This window comes from Daktulosphaira vitifoliae, unplaced genomic scaffold, assembly GCF_025091365.1.
Source record: "Daktulosphaira vitifoliae isolate Bord-2020 unplaced genomic scaffold, ASM2509136v1 Scaffold_5, whole genome shotgun sequence".
NCBI lineage: Eukaryota > Metazoa > Arthropoda > Insecta > Hemiptera > Phylloxeridae > Daktulosphaira > Daktulosphaira vitifoliae.
In genome coordinates, this window is record NW_026099576.1 from 20,131,035 (window position 1) to 20,145,945 (window position 14,911).

The 14,911-nt window shown below is 35.2% G+C and overlaps 1 protein-coding gene across 2 annotated transcripts in view; it reads left to right on the top strand.

The window, feature by feature from the left end:
• Positions 1 to 315: 315 nt before the first annotated feature.
• The window catches only part of LOC126908415 (kelch-like protein diablo), a 41,916-nt gene continuing 27,320 nt past the window's right edge, over positions 316 to 14,911 (top strand). The window contains exons 1-2 of one of the 2 annotated variants that reach the window (XM_050690456.1): positions 316 to 955; positions 13,967 to 14,377. In XM_050690456.1, the coding sequence (XP_050546413.1) occupies positions 649 to 955; positions 13,967 to 14,377 (718 nt within the window). In that variant the 5' untranslated portion in view covers positions 316 to 648. The remainder of the gene's footprint in view (positions 956 to 13,966; positions 14,378 to 14,911) is intronic. The other variant, XM_050690455.1, reaches the window with a different exon arrangement.

Here is a 14,911-nt window from a genome sequence, read left to right on the forward strand (position 1 = left end):
GAGAGGTCTAAAAAAATAATATCAACACCAAGAGACTATGTAAATACTACGCGGTCATAAGACTAGACGCACAGCGTCAAAACGCTGCAGCGACGTCACGGCGTACGGTGACGTCACGGCCAACACGCAAGCAGCGACCTGAGCCATTATCCTCTCGAAAATACACTTTTTTAGCCGACCAACGTTCGGATCTGCGACGGCTGAGGCGTTTCGTCGTATACGGAGTCGCCTTGGGTCCGCCGCCTACGGAGACGACGACGCCACCGCACAGCGACTCTGCGGAACTCGTCATCGTTGTAATGCCAGCGAGTGCGTGTGTTTTGGTTTGTTTGTGTGTAGTAAAAAAGTCGCCGGCACCCTTCAAACGCCGATCAGAACGTATAGGTGCGTCGCGCGTTCTACACCGTAACCGACGCGACGACAACGAATTCGTCGTTACCGTCCGTTCGTGTGTACGATTCCAATTTTTTTATGTTCGTTCGTCCGCCGCTCGTTTTATTTTTTTAGTGTTTCTTCCGTTGCCGCCACAGTCGTTCGTTGGCCCGGTAGTACAAACGGATGTCGGTCCATGCGCATTATTAAACATGGCACCGGCGGCGGCCGTTGTACTTTATCGGCGGCTTTGGCGACAACTGCTGTGCTCGGGATATGAGAAAGACTGGCGTAGTGGTTGGTGGCGAAGACGACGGTGAACGGGACGGTGTGCGCGGTAAATCCCTGCGGCACCGGACACGTCAACGGGACGGGCCGGCGACTCGGCCGGACGAACAAGAGGGGAGGCTGCGCGCGGAAGGACGTCGGACGGAAGGAGAGCGTCTGCCTCCGCCGCCCACGTCCACCATCACTAGCGGAGCCCTGCAGAGACTACAGCAACAAACCACCGGCACCGGTTGCAGGGACACTGCGGACGATTGGTTGTTTGGTGATTGGCTGGACGGCGGTGGACCATCAACAGGTATGTCTATGTCTGACCCGCGCCCGCCCGCATCCCACAAAACGTCCCTTTGCCCGCCGCATTCGGATTACCGCGAGTGCCTTTCCCGCTGTCGACGCGAATCCGAAGAATGCCAAAAACGCTGCGGCTCGTGTCCCAAATGCCGTTTATTTATCGCTGCCGCTTTTAAATCGAACAAACGGCCGTGTCGTCATTATCGACAAATTAATTACACGCCGAAACCTTTGCCAGCCAACGCCAACGACTTTTAGACCTTTGAATAATTGTCAGTGGTGTATAGATACCGGTCGCCGTAACCATTAAAGTGAAACTATTTTACAGCATTGTGTTAAAATTCGTTGATTAATTCCGATCCGAATTTGAGGTCATGTGGACACAGCTGAAATGAATGAAACACGACAGTAGTAATTCCGACTGCACGTTGTAGTTCCCCTAACATTTCCATCACTTGCAATTCCATTACAATCGTACGCTTTAGGGACATGTACTCCGTGTAAACACTAGAACTTTTTTTTATAACGTTTTGGTCCCAACCAGAGTAAGTCATTACAATAAAAACACTACCAAATTAATTTACACACTGCGACCGACGATGATAACATTAATGAAGAACCAGTCATAACATTATTGTAATTCAATCTTCATGGGCGGTGCGATTATCCCGTGAGTCTGAGGTGCACTGCTGATTGAAAGTAATTTTCGTATACACAAACTCTTTACTAAAGACCACAACACAGATAAAATCGCCGGATTACGGTACCTTTTTGTTTTTCTAATACACACATACACGACGTTTAAGCCCTCTGGGGTTTCTCCTGGTCGAACGGCCGAGCGTGCAACATGTGTGTGCCAGCGAAACATAATTACTGTTACTAGTATTTTATAATTGATTATGGCATCAGTGTGTACGTACGTACTTCGGTTTGTAAATAGTTTAGAAGAAAACGCTAGAGGGTGTACTCACGTTGTTCTTTTCCCGTTCACGTCATCCACCGCACGGATTTGTCCCGACTATTATTAAAAATACAAAGAAATGTGGAAACTATTCCCATACTTAACAATTGGAAACGACTTCACGTGTCCCAAACGAAAACTCAAAAGTGCTATTTTCCCATATTACACTTTTCCATATCTCAAGTCACTTTCTAAACTGAGAAACGTCTAGTAACACTCGTCGAGTGAAAAAAATTCGTGTTCGCTTAATAGGGACCGTATAGGGCTAATCTATTGATTAGATTTGTTGGACCCGAATATTTTTACCCAAAATTAATCAATTTTTGATCAACTAGGATGATATATTTTGCAACACAATTTATCTTATTTAATGTACAGGAGCATGTCTTCAGCCCACACGCGTTCAATACTATCCGCTGTATCTGCTCGCGTCCTTCTGACACAAGTACACCGTCCGTAAGTTTTGTCCCTCGACATAAGTAGTTTGAGAATAAATTTATTTAAAACAAATTGAAAATAATAGTATATAAATTGCATACTTCATTCGAAGTATATAATTATTTATTGGCAACGTATACTATTATTTTTATTGAAAGTATACACCCTGCGGTTTTTTTTTTAATTTTTGAGGCCCTTGATAAGGTTTATAATACAACGCTGTTTTCTAAAAACATTTTTATACGCGCATAAAAGAAAGAAAGGAAAACAGGTATGGCCATGTATATCTTTATATGGCAGTGTACGCGCCCGATCGCGGAGGGCCTGTAAACCTAAGGTGTCCCGAGTGGGCGACACTGTAATAACAGGTGAACACTGTAATAATCGGTTTATAAACTCAATTTAGAATCCGGTGTGTTGCGGATAATTAAAATCATTTATGATCCGGTTGAAACGTGTTCGTATGCCAAACGCTGAACTCATACAACTTTTAACGTCAAAATACCTTAAAAAGAAGTGTCATAAATTTTATATGCATAATTCAAGCTTTGATTTATTTTCAAAACTTTGTGTTGCCTTATTGGGTTAAGTAAACGTTTTTTTATATATCTCTAAATCTTTATTTTTAAGACGTAGTTAAAATATGTAGCCTGTTGGAAATTATTCGGATAGTTAAAGAATTAATTAAGAACTAAACGTCAATTGGGAAAAATAAGTAAAACGAGTACTTTTCCATTGTCATTTATGTATTTTTATCATTGAATTTTTTAATTTTAATAACTTGTATACATATTAATCAAATTTAAGTAATTTAACGAAAAATTGAATAGCTGAAAATTAATTTTAAACAGAACAAATAAATAAAAGATTCGTCGTCAACTTGAATGAAATGATGTTATAAAATTATTATTAATGTTACAAAGTTTTTTTTGTAAATTAGACAGCTACGAGCATAGCTTATAGTTTATTCATGAAGGTTGTGTTTCTTATGTTGTTAAATATAAAAATAATAATACATATATACTAAATTGATTTATTTGTACAGCTTACGAATAATAAAGATTATTATGATAGTTGATTTGTAATAGTCCATTACTTGAACATATATAAAATAATTTATTAATTATTTATTTATATTTAGAATAAAATTATTTTCCTATCAAAAAATGTATTTTAGTACATGAATTTTATTTTGAAAGTCAAGTGAATTATCGCTAAGTATACCATCGTCACCATCTCCTGAAATCTACTATACTATCATACAGCATTTTATTATTATTTGTCAAAGATAACTATGTCGGTAGAGATTTTTTTACGGTTCGTTTTTTTTTTTTTTTTTTATTACTTTTTATACCAAGAATAATTATTAGATTTGTAATATCTTCTACGTGTGTCGATAAAAAAAAAAAAAAAAAAAATTAACTACTAAAAGATAATTGGCAGAATAATTTTATTTTTAAATGATATAGTTCGTATGTTATATGAATAAGAGAGTCATAAAGGGATTCGAACCCTCAGCAAAAGTCTGTGTAGCGAATACAATACGTCTAACTGGAACGTGTCTATCATGTTGTTAAGAATATATTTTTATCAACGCGTCATTGTTGAAGTTTTTTTAAAGAACAACACGTGTGTCTTGTATAAAATAATACCAGTACAGGAAAAAAATCGTACGTTCACGTGTATTTTAGAATATTGCAGTTGTATATAACAATGATAACGGTAGCTACGGACTGTTCTTGTGTATATTTCTTCATAAAAATAATAGTGTTTTAATATTACCACGGTAGAAAAAATATGATACGACAAGGAAAACCATTAGAGTGAAAATCTGCCATGACTCGATCCACGCGCCTGACCTTTGTCGACCTTGGCCACAGAACGGTGTAGTTAAAACGCGATTGCCCGGTAGGGTTCGTAGACCCTTTTCAAAAGGGGTGTACGGTTTCTGAGGAGAGGAATTGTGTGTTCACAAATTACCTATACTGCTGCCAATGCCGTCGCCGGCCCGGGTTTTTAAACGGCACGCGCCAGTGACGTCAGAGTCCATTCACGTATATTTGCTGAGCCGGTCGATCGATGCGCATGTACGGGCGAGATAACACAATAACCTATGAATTCATCAATTTTAAAGAAAACTCTTGGAGATTAATTACGATCGGTTAATGGTTCGTACATTGTACTTTTTGTTCAGAAAACTAGTGAAAAAACAAACTAGTCCGCATTTAGTAATATTTGTTTAAAGAGCCACCTAAATCGATAGACTCCCAGTAGACGTTATATTTTTTATCTCATTGCTTTATCATGAATGAATTTTTTCTTTGGTACAAACACACCCCTTCGCCACAAGTTAGACACATAACGTCATTACATAGAATTGTCCGCGTTGTACGTCTGTGCCTTTGGGAATTTTATGACGCTAAACAAGCCCATTAAAAAAGGGTTATAAATAACTAGCGACAAATTTTGTAGGTTACACAGATCAGTTGAAAAAGTATCGAAAAGTAATTAAGGATAGTTTTATTTGCGCTACTACAAATACGACATCATAAACAAATTTACTATTATAAGAGTTATACAAATTTTTATTACATTTATTATTCTATAGAAATTTCGCTTCGGTTTTATAGAAAATTGTCGACATAAAAATGTATTTTACACAATCCTTAATAACACACTTTTATGAAAATTAATTCTTAATTCTTATTTAAGTCTCAAATGTAATATTTATTCAAAAAATTCCAACTCTTTAATTTATTGCTGTGGTGTTTTGCGTGTATTCCATAAAAATTAAACCATGTCCTACTTTTTTGTTCATAAATTTTTTATGAGATAAAATTATACATTTCCAACTTAAAAATTACTAGCATGTTGCTTATTTAAAAGTAGGCTCTCGAAATATTAGTATTAGTATCAGTTCAAAATTAGCGTAATTACTTTTTTTTTGTTACCTCATAGTCGATTGAATTTAACTATCTGATAAAAATTTTAAATAGTCCAATTAACGTGCATTTCAATAATAGATTTGGATCATTTTCAACTAAATTAGGATTGATATCCATTACATTCTAGATTAACCCTGTCGTTGAAAAGTCAAAAAAAAAAATTTATCAGCAATTTCATTGAAAACATATCGTCACATAAGATCAGCTGAAACTAATCTGTTCTCGTTTTGTTGTCACTCAGTGAGTTTGTACAATTTTCATATTAGTATGAAAAACTTGTTTTCAAATTTTTAGATTTATTTCAACGTACTTCGAGTATACGTCACGTTGGATATGTTTGACTCGTTTTCAATGAACCTTTACAAACGCAAATGGAATTGAGGAAATACGTATTTTGTCGATCGTTACGGTTTTATGTACTTTTTTTTTTTTATAATTTTTATATTTACACGGTCTATTTGTTAACAATACAATGTAGGCATTGGTTTCACTAAAACAATACTATTAAATAATGTAAAATTCATTTGCTATCATATTAACTAAAAGGGACCTTTCGTTCGTTCGTTACCGACACTACGATAACAATAATAATATCGTAGACATATTCAATTATTGAAGTGTAATTAATAATAATGTATGTTTTTATTCTTAAAAAAAAAAAAAAAAATGATTGTTATACCAGCTGGATGATGTCATTCAATTTTTATCGAATGTATATTTATTTAGACAAAAATTCTGTTCTAAACTTACATATGTTCAGATAACTATTTATAGTCCTGTAATTTATAAATGGAACCGAGTGATCGACAGCTCTGAATTGGCTGTACCATTTATAAAAATAACCGACGATTAATCACAATAATTCATAATAAGATTTCATAAGTAATTTATTTTAGTACAAAACAGGGTGCATTAGTTGATATATGTTCAGTTTTCTGAAATGTAATAACTGGTACAAAGGTCAAGGTGTTATTAAATAAAATATAAGAGAACCTATAATTTAGAAAAAACTACTTGGCAAACAGATTGATGAACTTATACAAAAAAAACTAAAGGAACTAAACAATTTAAAATTTCAACAGACTGAAAAATTAAGCTTTTTTATACACATCGTGTTACAGTACTATGTTATTAATAAGTTTTAAAATGAATATTTTTAGAGAATATGGAGGTCGTTGCGCCCACGAAATCGAATGATCCCATTTTAAATATTTACACAGGTTACCAATTTATGAAAACTTTAAAAATTATACATTTTTTTCATTAGAACAACAAACATTGAATTAAATTACTAAAACATATCTAAAAATAAACAAAGGATACTTCTGATCAAAGAAACCTTGTTGACCTTATTTCCTACAAATTTGTATTTAGATCGAATTCAAGAAAATATGTAAAAAATAAACACTAAACATGTACTTTATATACGTCATAAGACACTCCAAAATAGAAAATTTTATATTTTTTTCGATATTGACGTCATATAACAATATAAATATTATTAACCAAAGTATAGCAGAAACAAATTTTCGTGTCTTTATTCATTTGAATATGAACTTTTTTGAAGGGTACTCGTTTGTATAAAGCAAACTGCCAAATTTTCAAAAATGTATCAATTGACCTCAAAATGTTATGGCGCAAGAAATAATGTTAACCCTGAATTTACCAAAAAAAAAAAAAAAAATTCGTACCCGAACGCAATATAATTTATGGGTAACATTGATGTCCCCATTAAGTAGCTGTCACAATTAGACTTACAGACATTAATGCTTAAAATTAATTTAGATAGCCAATAAAAAAGATTGTCGTGTAACACTTATTAAATTATAGCAGAACGCGATTTTACACATTTCGCAAAAAACATAATGAATTATTATATGCCACTTATATTTATAAATATATTTTTTTTGAGCGAGTTTTTATAATGTTTAATCTTAATTTAGTTCATATTTTTAGTAATTAATTATAAATTCTGGAATTATAAATATTAGCCCGATTGGCCTAGTTTCTCTAAACTAATGACACCTGACGATATTGTCATGTGTTTACGTTTCAAACGAGAATCAAAAGGACTGTGACAGAGAACCAACGCATGGGTACTTTTGTATTATTACTCGTTAAATGATGTTTTGATATCCTTACACACTTCATTTTCGTATATGATTTGTTTTGTAAGCTAACAAAATGAACTGTACTCGCACACGTGTAAGTGCCCAAGCACAAAGTGTAGATTAGTTTAATTCAATATTTACAGCAATTTAAATAGGCTTCCGCAAACGCGTGGCTTTTATGATTCCGGTACAAACACATTTCCGGGGGCTTCTTAAGTAGGCCTACTCAAATACAAATGAGCTGTTTTCGGTTGTTCTTTGGAGTCAACAAAATTTCCGCAGAAAACTCTAAGCTAGCAGTTTCTTCGAAGCAAACAATCTGCTGCTTGTGCGGTGCAGTGCAGTGCACATACTACACAAGCACATGGTATCCGTCGGGCTCCCGGGACTCTTCGATTGTCTGGCTCGATAAGTCCGGCGAACGGCAGCGGCGTCACAAGAGTTATTATCGTATGCGTTCACATATATTATTACTTACACATATGCGTGTGCATATAAGTTTTCACGGTGAACGTGTGCGGCGCAGAAAAGACACATTATGTGGCGGATGGAAAGGAAAAAAACAATCAAATGTAAAAGATACACCTAGAGGGAATTTCTATATTTTATACACATTTTGCGGGTCCGATAAAATCCGATATTTTATTGCCTCTCGATTATGTTTAATGTGTTTGTATGCGGGAGGAGAAAACGGTAAAAAAAGATAATGCCAATAATAAGCCACTATAAAATATGTTCGTGTAGACCCCTCCGAGGTGGCTCGCGTCGTACTAATGTCGTTTAGGTATACATTATTGCAAGCGCGTGCGATGTGCTCGGTGTGTGTCGAGGTGCTGTGTGTGACTTATCGACCGGCCAGTAGTGACCATAAGCAGGGGGATGAGAGTACATGGTTTTTTTATTGTAATTGCGCAAAGAGTTACATAATGTCTGTCCCTGTAAATGATTGCACGCAAAAGTAGTGGGTTAGCTTGAAAGATTCAAGTTGCATTGGCCAAGAGAGCAGCAACTCGCCCAAAAATGCTTTGTTTATCATGTTTCGTAGCTGTAGGAATTAAACACACGTTAAAAACGACAAATATGTTTTTTTTGACTGTTCACAATAATATTTTAATTGACATATTTTACAGCCGAATGTAAAACAAAAAAATACACCACCAAAGTCGGAGATTCAAAGAGATACATTTTGTTTTTGAGTATTGTAACCGACCCTCGAGGCACGTGTTGACTTAAATATATTTTTTATGCGATCTGGAGCATCACAAAATGATTTCCAATTTCCTGTAGACTACATGTTTTTATATCGACTTAACAATAAAAAACGTACTCTAATATTGCTGTAAATCTATTTCTGATATTTTATTACTTTAAAGTACACAAAAATCTTTAGTTACGGGTTGTGCAATGAAAATTTGTAAAATCTCCGTTTTTTATGTACTCCACAATACTGAATAGAACATATTTCGAAACTGATTCAATTCTAGACCTAACATTTGATAATCCAAATGAAATATTTTAGACGCCCCACGTTAATATACGGAAACACAAAGTAGAGAAATTTTAATGCTGCCAAGTGTTGAAAACAAAGATATCAGAGCCAAATAATAGTCAAAAAATGTTAATAATTAGTACACATAAAATGTGAACTAGTATGTTTTTTTTTATCCCACGTCTCGTGTATACCAGGAGGCTTGTTATGATGTTAAATTGATACGATTATAAGCACAACAGCATTTAAATATATTTTTTACACATGCCATAATAGTCGGTGGCATTGGCTAACATTAGCAAAATCAATTAAAAAATAACCACTTGTAATTACGCATTAACTGAGTTTCTAAAATATATTTATCGTTTCTAAATTCGAAGCCTTGATCGAGTCTATCAGTGATTGGCTACATGTCTGTTTAAAGATTGTTATTTATCCATAAACATGATGTATAACGAGTAATCACGCAATCAAGTTAAATTAAAAAATAAAGTTTTCAGTAATAAAAAGAAAATGTTAACTTGTTCGGCTTAGCCCATAGGTCAATTATAAATTAAATACGAATACTGAGTAATGTAATATATATGAAATGGCAACAGAGAGATTGATCGAATATTATGAAATAGAAATCTAGAGATATGTCCTGAACATTTTTAATGTAGGCGTTTGAATAATATTGAAAAATAATTACTCAATAATTGATTAGTTCGATCGCGAGGAGCTCAATGTGCCACAAGAGAAGTTTTCTTTCATTTTTACTGAAAAATCAAACAAATGCGTCGCAGTCCTGTTCAGTTTGATTTTTCATTTAACGGCGAGTACCTGGAAAAGACGAACCGAGTGTTTTCTACAAGACGTTAATTCCGGTGTGAAAAATTATTAAAATAATTTGGCAACAACGACGGAGTATGGGACTCCCGTGAGGAAAAATAAGCCAAAACACCAAAGTACAAAATTATGCTTTGAACTGAAAAAGATTTTTAGTCATGCACTAGAAATAGCCGAGACTGGGCTACTGGCCAGAATAAAATTAGAATCGTAATTTCGTGGGCAGGCCAAATTCCACAACAATTTTGTACACACTTTGCAGAATCGGGGGCGAACATATCAAACAAAATTATATATACCCAACTCGCAACAGACATAACAAACTTAATTACAACACGTTATGAATGCACAATGCCAATAACAATACCGAAATATGTTTTTATTATCATTAGGTTGATGCGTAGGTACATAGAGATCATTTCCATCGGCGACATATGTTCCACTATTTATTATACATTCGTTCGTCGGTCTGACCTAAAAATAATTTTTAAAAATGATATGCTCATTTCATATAATTGATGTTGTTTCCTTCAAATGCAAAACAATAGATACACGAGGATATCAAAGATAAGTAAAAAAACGCTGAAACACAATTTATCAATCGGGGGCCATGGCGGCGCCGGAGGCTAAACTAAAAAGAGAGTATGTAAAAGGCTTAATACGCCACGTTCAATGTAATAAATATGTCATTGCACGTGTGTTCTAGTAAAATGTTAACCCCACGTTAACAAAAAAGCTATTGTTGATTATCTTGAAGATAGAAAAAACAGCACCGCTCGTGCAAAAAAAAAGAAAAGCAACACGTTCGCTGGGTTCAAAATCAATAATATTGTGTTTTAAATGATAACAAAGCACACGAGCTCGTGTGCTTTATTATTATTATTTTATTATACTAGTGTTATAAAATAATAATAAAAAAATGTTATTTTTACAAAAAAAAAATATTCACTAAAGAGCAAAGTGTGGTATTCCGGCACAAGTGCACACTATTAAAAAAGAATTATTTTATGTCTTTATCGAAGGATTCCACGTGTTTCACATATCAAGTTATGTATGTTAGTAATAAATATATCTTCTACATACAATATAATTTTGGTCGCTAATTTTGTTTTGAAAAGGTAAGCGCAATGCTGAGTTAATATAAACGACTTATTAAAGTACAAACAAGTGAAATTGAAGTAATACTATTAGGACGGTGTTTTTTGTTGTACTCCAAATCGTATGAGCTTGTACTGAACATTGTTTGATTATTATTGTTTTTGTTTGCTTTTAGTTTATTTATTTCATTTCCTTTGTTTACATCCGACTTACGAAACAACAAATTTTTCGTATTAAAATAATTATAATATTTTAAATACCGTAAGGATTTTACAGAAATACATCCTGATCCTTTTATAAATCTATAGTTAAAAAAATAATGAAAATTAAGACATTATAATATTTAATATTTATAAGATATTGTATTGTTTTCATAAATTTATTCATTCAAACACATAATTTCGTGACGATTAAAAATAATCAATATTCTTCTACAAGACAATTCGAATAGCATAGAAATTGATTAATTCATTAACTTGAAAAATTGACACCCCAAAAATAACAAAACTACATCATTTACTTTGATTAGTTATAATTTTACCCTAAACTCTCTCGTGGTTGTCAGCTTACAAATTTTAGGTCAAAAAAGTGTCACAATATATTCTTTGGTATAAACAGTTTTATCAAAGAACCCAAAATATTATATTGTTATAAGTTAATGACTAGAAGCACAACCTATGACTTGTATAATAATAACTTAACAATATTGAATAATGTAGAAAATATTTTGACATTTTAATATTACTATAAATTAAACTTATTAAATACTGTTCGCCAGGACAAAAAAATATATGATAAAAATATGATCAATTACTACAAAACATTATAACGAAAAATTGTATCTTAGGTATCATATTTGACATGTATTTTGATGTACTGGAAATAGCTCATTAACTGATAAAGTTTATTTTTAAATAAAACAAAATCCTCAGACAGCGCTTAATTTATCGATCGAATTAAAATGTATGACAAATGTTTTTTATTTTTAATTCTTGTTGGCAATTTACAAGCAACATCATTTCAAACGACCACTTAATATAATTAATAAAATCTTGAGCGCTAAACCGTTAAAGCCAATGGGTCATTTTTTAAATAAGTGTGCTAATGTGATATATTTTTAGTTTATTTATTATATGATAATCATTCACAAAGAAATATAAAAGTCTTTCGGCTTATCACTTGTTTATAATAAAGAAATTGTTAACTAAAATAGGAAACAATCCAGAGAGACAGTCGACTGATATTGTTTAGAAAAGTTTCTTTTCCATTCGGTTATTAACTAAAATGTAACTAAAATAGAACAGCAAGTTTTCTATATCTTAAAGCATGGCCATTAAATATTCAGGTATAAGTGTTCTTTCAACTACTCAACTCTATGGGAAACAATGTTATTTTTCTGTCACAATATTATAAATAGTTCGGACCCTTTTTTTCCGATTTCCCTTTCTACCCTTTATTGTGGAAATAACTTTTGATATTACTGGACGACTGGGAAAAGGTTATTTTTTTTTCAGAAATGTTGGTTTTTTTAATAAAAGATTGTTTGAGTGTAAATTGGCTAACTTTTAAGTACGTGACCTTCATAACAACCCCGTCAATCGATTCGACTAAACGGTGAAGGACATGTACTCGACGCTTAGTAAACTCGCAAGATCGATTAAAAACTACGACCACATTTGACGTTTGAACAAACGGACATGAATAAATCCGACATACTTACGAACAAGAATAATTATTTGATTAACTAAATTAATTGTGCAACAAAAAGAACTTTTTACGAGACCAAATGAAAAAAATAATCATAACCATAAATAGAGTTTTACATAAAAAGTGGTTGTGTTATCTGAATGAAAATCAAAACAATATTCAACTGTACGTAGGTTTTACTTTCGAATCACTACTGTAGTCAACTTTCGTCCACCCAAACAACTCTGTCTGTGGCACAGTTTTTTTTTCCAAATAAAAATATGAATGTGGAATTAGTCATAACTTAGAGATCGCAATTGATCGTCGACAAAGACAAGTATCATTGCGATTGCGAGAGATGGAAATCGGTCGCCAAGGTTTGGACCGCCGGAAGGGTTTTCGATCGTGTCTTACCGTGGGGGGGTTCGGATTGGCAAAAATTTGTACTTTAGGCGTGTTCTCTGGCTGAAATAAGAAGGGTAGGAGGCATACGCTAATCCCTACTGTTTGGCCGCAGTGCACTAGTAGTATCGGTGTCGGCGGACGGTGGGAGTGGTGGAGTACCATCGACTGGTGTGGGGCGATGAGCAGGTCGTCCGCACTGCTGCGGCAACGGCAGCGAGTGATGTCACACTGACGTCACAGATACGGGAGCGTTGCCATTGGTTGGGGCACTCCTGCCCGCCGCCACAGCACCACCACTGACCGACGGCGCCCCGCGTTCGTCCATATATGGGACAGAGACGGTCTTCATTCATAAAACGACGCTATACGACAACCCGCGCGCCGTGTGGGCAGTGCGCTCGTTTTTCAGTATACGCCACCACCGTATCCACAGCTACACGCGTCGCGCGCGCCTTCAGTTCAACAAGTCCACCGGCGCCAGCATCACGTGCGTATGCGTGAGCGTAAATGAGTGGTTGTCCTAATACTTCACATGTTCTCTTTCGATGAGCTGTACGAATTTCATGACAGTGCGCGAAATCGGTTTTAGATAAAAGAAAAATTATAACGGTTAAAAATTTCATTTGACATTTTTATATATTTATAATTTTTTTTTTTTTTGTGAAAAATGTATATTTGCGAAAACGAGTAGCGAAAAATCCAACCGAGGCTTGAATATTTAAATTACAGTTCAAGTGCGCTTGGACTTCAATCGCGATCAGTGTCGCATCGATTTTTCGTTTAGACGCAGCGACTACCAGCGTAGGTCTGGCACTGTCCAGGTGCGTGTTTCGTGTGCCCCTGGCCCCCAGCTCGTGGTCGCCTCCTCCGGACGACTGGTACCCGTTCCACGACATCGAGCTGGTCGAATCGCCGGAATCGCCGCCCCGGGGCCCAATAATTGATCCGAAAGACCGCGCGTCGTCCGCTGATTACGCCGCGGAACGCCGCAACGACTGCAACGCCACAAACAATAGTAATAGCAACAGTAGTGACCGGCGTGACGCGTGTGTCGCAGGTGCAGCAGCAGCCCAACAGCATCATCAACAGGCTCAGCAACAACAACCGGAGGCCAACATGATTATGGAATGTACCACTCTGGAAACCGGCGTGGTCGGATCTCATCACCACGGTAATCATCACCATCATCATCATCATCACCACCATTCTTACCTGCTGGCCGAATCCGCGGCGGCAGTTACCACTGTGGCCGCTGCGGCCGCAGCTGCCGGACACTTTAACGTCCTCAGCTTCGAACCATACAAAGGAGGCGCAGCAACAGGAGGCAGCGGTGGCACCGGCAATTCGGCATGTCACAGTCCGGCACAAGGAAACGCGGGAACGGATCTCAACACCCCAGTAACGACAAGTGCTGAAGTACCCTCGTTCTTCGGACCGTCAACAGTCGTTGAACCGCCACTTATCACAGGTAACCTAACCTTCTATTTGGTACTTGAAAGAACTTCTAAAACCGTATTTTTTAAACAATCGATTTCGAGCTCTTTCACTGAAAATTATACGATATGTTTTTTAATCAATTTTCTTAAAATTTATTGTAAATAAATGAGCTTCTGATAATTAATATTCTCGCGTCGAAAAAAAATATAAAGTTTTTGTCAACAAATAAATATCTCATTTCTTGGAGAAAATATGTTAAAATATTTTCACGGGTAAATTATCTACTGTTTATTTGATATAAATATTATTAAACCAACAAAGTTCATTTCAACTCTGAATAAATCTTATTTAGATAGAATCAGTGAAAAATCAAATGTACAATTTAAGTAAAAAATAATTCACAGAATAAATTAACTCTGATTGATTTTATTGTCGTCTGTTAAAAGAAATTTATTTCGTTTTCATCATCGCGTATTCAACTCGTGAGTTATGTGCGCGTTAATGAATGGACTAGGGTCGGTTGTTTTTTGTCCCTCGACGTTTGTGGATCGATCATAGTTAAAAG